This window comes from Hydractinia symbiolongicarpus, chromosome 11 (assembly GCF_029227915.1).
Source record: "Hydractinia symbiolongicarpus strain clone_291-10 chromosome 11, HSymV2.1, whole genome shotgun sequence".
Classification (NCBI taxonomy): domain Eukaryota; kingdom Metazoa; phylum Cnidaria; class Hydrozoa; order Anthoathecata; family Hydractiniidae; genus Hydractinia; species Hydractinia symbiolongicarpus.
In genome coordinates, this window is record NC_079885.1 from 26892552 (window position 1) to 26899029 (window position 6478).

General features: G+C 33.9%; 1 protein-coding gene across 3 annotated transcripts in view; it reads left to right on the forward strand.

Annotated features, from left to right (window-relative positions):
- Positions 1-6029, forward strand: part of LOC130614841 (piezo-type mechanosensitive ion channel component 2-like) — a 28846-nt gene extending 22817 nt beyond the window's left edge. For all 3 annotated transcript variants that reach the window (XM_057436299.1, XM_057436301.1, XM_057436300.1), the window contains exons 31-42: positions 377-527; positions 613-654; positions 757-815; positions 1387-1494; positions 1714-1872; positions 2257-2404; positions 2938-3123; positions 3609-3737; positions 3983-4152; positions 4413-4547; positions 4654-4926; positions 5177-6029. In XM_057436299.1, coding sequence (XP_057292282.1) covers positions 377-527; positions 613-654; positions 757-815; positions 1387-1494; positions 1714-1872; positions 2257-2404; positions 2938-3123; positions 3609-3737; positions 3983-4152; positions 4413-4547; positions 4654-4926; positions 5177-5438 — 1822 coding nt within the window. In that variant the 3' untranslated portion in view covers positions 5439-6029. The remainder of the gene's footprint in view (positions 1-376; positions 528-612; positions 655-756; positions 816-1386; positions 1495-1713; positions 1873-2256; positions 2405-2937; positions 3124-3608; positions 3738-3982; positions 4153-4412; positions 4548-4653; positions 4927-5176) is intronic.
- Positions 6030-6478: the final 449 nt, after the last annotated feature.

The window sequence follows — 6478 nt, forward strand, 5'->3', positions numbered from 1 at the left end:
CAGTAGCCGAAGAGTTCACAGCAAATCGAGACAACATTTAGGCCAGCATAGGTTGTCAACATTTGTTGAGTAACATACTGTTTCGATGTGGGCAAAGAAAAGAACACCCACAAAGTGTTGGCCAACACTTTTTGGTTTTTTAATCAAAATTGACCAGCATTATTGGTATATTGTGTGTTGCTATACATACCCACTTTCGGATGGCTTTTGGAATCCTTTTTCACACTTTTGAATGAAAACCCTTCGACCTATTCAGTTTTTTTTTGTATCCTTTGTTTCTTGAACGAAAGTCGTGTTCCCCTGCGCGACCTAAAAAGCAGAGACTTTCATGTAGTCTATGCAGTCATAACAAAACAAAAAAAACATTTCCTTATAGTGTTCTTAGCAATATCAAACGCTTTATACAAAGAATGTTGGATCCTGGTGTCGGTACCGGTGCTGTGGATGTCTACGCATGGATGTTTAGCGCACAGTTCATTGTCTTTGTGATCATCTTGTCAGGCTGGTCTGCGTTTTCTTCGAATCAGGTCCTTCTTTTATACACATGTTCATATATGTAGTTTTTAAAACATATGTATCTTCATTTTAACAGGCCGTGTCTGTTTTCTTTAGGATTCCAAATCAAACTTTGCAAAGATTATAGAAGAGAATAACGTAAGGAAATATTCCACATAAAAGTGCTACGTGAGCATATTTGTGTTCTGCAATAAATCCAGCATTGATACATCTACTAATTCATACCATTTCTTTTTTTAGGTCCCAAAAACATTTCTGTACATGTTATTATCGCAATTTTTGCTCATTGTTCTCGACAGGTAAGAGGAGAGTTTTTTACTCAGTGAGCTTTACTCATTTTGACAAAAGCCAGTTGTTCAAGACTTATTTGCATTGACTTGCTTAGACAAATGATACTAAGTAGTATGTTCAAACCTGCTTATTACTTGATTAACATAGCTATGTGTGTACAACTGGTAACAAAATGTACAGCTATGTACACTGTATACGACATTCGCGTGTTTAACTTGTCAAAGTTTACTAAGTAGGCAGAACAAGTTATTTAATTTGACGAAACGGATCTGTTTTTGGCCTCAGCACAATCCTTTTATTTTCAAACATTTTAACGCCTGGCAAACACGTGCTTAACATTACAACTTGCACATTTTTAATAGTGGTACCTACAGATAAACAGTTAAACTTTTACGGCCGCTAAACGATGTAGTTTCGACATTTTGATTGAAGTTTTTAATGATTATTTTGTGTTGATGTACTTTTACGACTCTTGAATATAATGTCTGTGTTGGGGTATACTTTCTGTAACAGAATTCAGCGAAACTTAGAAGTAAAAAGTGAAGTTATATTTCTTGCTCACTGTTCATCTTTTTTTAGATTCTTGTACATGAAGAAACAAGTACTCGCTAAGCTCATTTATCTGGTCATACTTGTGTTTTTGTTTCATATCTTCTTGTTTGTCGTAGTACCTCAGATAACACAAAGGTTAGTTATATATTCTCATAGTAAGTGAGGCCAGAGGTACTGGTTTCTGTGTTGACTTACGTTTTTTTGGTTAAATGTATGAAGTTGTTGTACGCTTAAATAACGTGGTGATAGCTTTCCAATTGTTATAAAATCCACATATATTGTGCTTTATAATTTCTTTTATACCTTCTCTATTTTTTCCATCATTCCTGCATGTATGTTCATTTTTCAACGCAGGACCTTCACACAAAACGTGCCAGCTATCTTTATGTACTTGTTTCAATGTATCTACTTTGGATTATCAGCGTATCAAGTGAGATGTGGCTATCCTACACGTATTTTGGGAAATTTCTTAACAAAAAATTACACTGTGACTAGCGGTATCTTGTTTCAAGGGTGAGTTTGTGCATGGATAAACTATTCTTTTGTGACTGGACACACCTTTTTATGATGTGTATGAGTTACCCCGTTTTTTGAACTACCTGGTACAGATGAGGTCTTATAAAATGTGGCCGTCCGTGCGCACTTCCGCTACCAGCTTTTTTTTAGAATTGGGTATTTTAAATTTTTCTGATTTTTTGGACAAAGGTAGAGAACACTAGACCCTCAAATATGACGAAGTCAGTTTTCCGAGAAAAGTTTTATTGGCTCAAAAATGACGGATTTTTGTGCAAAATGAGCAAATACGGTCCTAAAATATGTTTTTAGGACATATCTCGAGATTGGATCATTAGTTTAAAACATCTTATATATTGCACTAAATTTTTTATTGTCTTTTAGTATTCAAGCTATCCCGTTCCTGTTGGAATTGAGAAGTGTATTGGATTGGGTATGTACGAAAACCACGTTAACTTTAAGTCATTGGTTGAAAATGGAAGATATTTACGCGAATGTGTTTATCCTAAAGTGTTGGAGAGATTCAGAGAAGGTTAGTTGTGTTGTGAGAGTGTTTTGGTTACTTTCAGTGCAAAAATTTTCGCGAAGAGAACATTTATGAATTGGAAAAATTCGCGAAGTTTTTTGATATTATTAACCAAAAATTATTTTCAAATTTAAATGATTGAATCTCAAAATGTATTCTTGTATTATCAAAAAATAAAAATTAAAACTGAAATAGATTCTTAGCTGGAATTTCGCCAAATATGTATCCTCTTTGTTGTAATTTTGATGTGACCCTTAGTCTGAGAGTTGTCTTCATTAGAAAAGAAGTTATATTGATAAAGAACTACTTCGTTTATCACTAACATACCGCCTGGCAGTGAGCGGGATTCGATCTGCGGTCCTCAGGACTGGGAGCTGCAAACGAACCCACTAAACTACGTGCGGCAATGTGTTAGTGATGAACTCATATAGAGATAGTTAATCTGTATAGCGTGTATACATAGGTGAAAAAATTCACCTATGTAGAAAAGAGTTCTTGCGCGGTTTGTTTGTTTTTTATTCTCACATATGTTTATTTAGACATGGCCTCACCCACGTGGCATGCCATATTGGTCATCAAGCAAATGGTTGATTGGTGGAATTTTGGTCACGTTACTGATAGTCGTCATTTGGTTTCCGTTGTTATTGATGTCTTTCATTAACTCAGCTTACATCTCGAATCGCCCTGTTGAAGTGACGTTTACTCTCACTGTAGGTGGATACCAGGTATGTGGAGTTATTGTTTAAGTTATTTGATATCACCTTTCATTTTGCTAGTGTAGCTGGCAACTAGTAGAAACAGGGAGATTAAATTCTGCGCTTTTGGAACTCTTCTACGAAATAAAAAAAGCCTACTCGATTCATTATTATCAATTCTTCATTTTGTCGTTTTTATCCAAAATACGTATTATTGAAAATCTTAAACAAGAAAAACCTTGTGGTTTTAATACTCCTTCATGCTGTTCGAAATGGTTAACAATGTTTTAATATAGACGTGAGGCACTGCTCTAATACGTAACATCAAATTGACGGGAGACGAGAATATCGAATTGTTTTTTTTTTTCGGAAAAGAATGAGTAAAAACCAATACACTCCCCCGTAAACAGACAAGTGTTCTTACATTTAAATGGTTCAATAAAGAATTTCTTTGCGTACTTCCACAAGTTTCAAAGAGCGAGAAGTCAGCCTAAATATAATCTTCACCTTTCTAGCCATTGTTCAAAGTTTCGACTCAACAACAATATTTAAAAGAGTTGAAATCGCGAGAAATTAACAGCTTGATCGCAAGAATTAAAGATTGGAATGTGAAAGAAAAAGACACAAATTGGGATTTTAATAAAGTAAGTGTGACCACTGAATTCGTCTGAACTCACTGATTTTATTAAAGTTCTGCAAAAGAGGGATATCTCAAATTTTTTTAAGATTTAAGAATTTAAAACTTACAAACATAACTACCTTCTAAATATTTTACTTCAGTCCTATGTCGCAGTCTGAAAGTATCATCTTATGTTTTAGATTGAGCAGTGTGAAAGTATCATCTTATGTTTTATATTGAGCAGTCTGAAAGTATCATCTTATGTTTTAGATTGAGCAGGGTATACAGGACTATAAAAAAACTGGCAATATCGTGCGTATACAAGTGATTAGCAACTCGAGCGCGATATGGACCATCAGCCCTCCATCGCGGGACTTCCTGATCAAAGATTTGGAATCGAACGCAAGCATTTCACTGCGCTTTAAATATGTATTTAACAGGTAATATCAAAATTTTCCCGTCTTCTTATCCAACTAAACCTTATCAATCGCACACCACCGCAGAGTGTTTTAAAAATTTGTCATACATATTTAAATTTACAAATTGTTCGAGATAGAGACGGGATATGGGAAAGAAAAGCTGTCAGGGACCAAAATGTTTGTTCTAGTTGGAAAAAATGTCCGACATATAAAAAAGGCTACTTTGTTGCAATTTTTGTTCAACGCAATCCTAAAAATTCTGCGCATTATGTTTTTCTTAGAGAACCGAATACGACGCAAACCACCATTGTGCAAGAATCGGTGTCCGGTGTAACAGTAAGACCGATGCCTCCGGGCGATCCTATGAGACAAAAACTCGCTAAAGTGTTAAGAAGTCCTTCTGGTGATGGAGAAATGTAAGTTTGGGGTTTATGAATAGTTGTTTGTTTGTTTGTTTTCTTTTTAGAATCTTTAGCTTCAAACTATTCTTAGTCTTCAGCAGTAATCTTTTTTTTTGTTTAGTTCTATTCCGGATTTATTTCCGACCTTTATGCAAGTTCCAGCGTCGGGTCCGGTCAAACCGGTCTCATGGATCGGTCGTGGTTGTTATGTGAATTCAAAATTAATATTGCGTCGTGGAATTGCCCCACACTTGAACACCACGCAGGTGGAATGGTGGGATATTGTACAAGAAGAACCGAAGCCACTGTTTTCAAAGAAATCTGGTTACTTAGAGATTATCGCTTTGAATGATTTGGTTCCACCACTGCACCTGTCATTTTTTGCTAATAAAGGGTATGTGAATCATTAATGTCCTCTGATTTAACATGTGTACGGACAACTGGCGATAGATCAAACTCTCAAGACGATCAAAAATTTGTAAAATAAAACTGTACCAAGCATTAATGTGTTTTTTATTTTAAAGGCATGCGTACACATCTAACATTTCATTTAACATTTTTAAGTAGTTTTGAACGACATTTTGGCCTTTTTTGCCCCTACCCTAATTTGAACCCTATAGCTACTGTATATTTTTCGTTTTCAGGATAATTGGTTTGTATGTTGGTTTTGTGTGGTTGGTTGGTAAATTTGTTCGTTTATTCTTCACCTCTATATCGTATCGTATCATGTTTGATGAGTTACCCAATGTAAACAGAGTCTTAAAGTTATGTCTGGAGATTTACATGGTGCGTGAAAGCAAAGAGCTGAAGCTAGAAGAAGATTTGTTCGCAAAACTTTTATTTTTATATCGTTCACCAGAAACTTTAATTAAATGGACGAAATATAAACGTTTGAAAACATCATGATATGATGACGTCATTTACGTACGCCCGCGATAACGCCCTTTTTTAATCTTCCAGGTATTAACGCCCTCACATAAACATTAGATTGACATTTTCTTAAATATAGCTTCAACACATGCTTTGTTAAGTACATTTATCAAAAGTAGGGCTTGGTAGTTAGATACAATAGTATTCGCATTTATTTTCTTATTGTTATAGTTTTAATTTGGTTAATGATATAAGTTAAAAACTATTTATTAAATTATATGTTCATCTTTTAGTTAGCTATCCAATATCATAGCAAGGGGTTAAGCAACTAATTTAAAATGTTTCTTTACTTTTAAAAAAGACGTAAGCGTACACAATGTTCCTGTCTGTTTATCATTTAACTCAGATAAATAACTGTGTTCAAAGGGAAGGTATGCAACATAACCGAATCCCTTTTCTCTGATCTTGTTTTGAGTTCACGTTTAATGTCTTTTATTGGTTAAAATTTGTGTTTGAAAAATGAAAAATGGGTTAATAGAAGAAATAAAATTTGTAACTATGTTAAAATAAATATAAAATTTTTATATTAAGTCTATATTTTTTCAGAATAAATTTTTATTGAAAACAGCTTTTTATCTTTACTGTTCTGTTGTTCACTTCTAACCTATTTTATACAAAGTGAAAATATGACATAGCCACACTGCAATGAGATGAGATGTGATCCAGTTTTGTTTTGTTTTTTAATTACCAAGTGTTTAAAGGATTCTATTGATCTATATACTATTGACACAAAAATTAAAACATGAATTATAGAAATAAAAAAAGAATTCAATTGTCTGTTTTTTACAATAATATTATTTACGCGACTATTAAATATTTTTATTTTCTCTTTTAATTAATACAGCAAGATTCTCTTCAAAACAAATGGTAACAAAAGCCAACAGCGCGATACATATCGACTTACGCATTAAGAATAAACAAAAGGAAAGGACAAGTGGTCATACATCCTACGAAACACTGTTTTGTACTTATCATTTCCGATAACGTTTTATTCTGTTATTTCTTGAAAGTTTAAT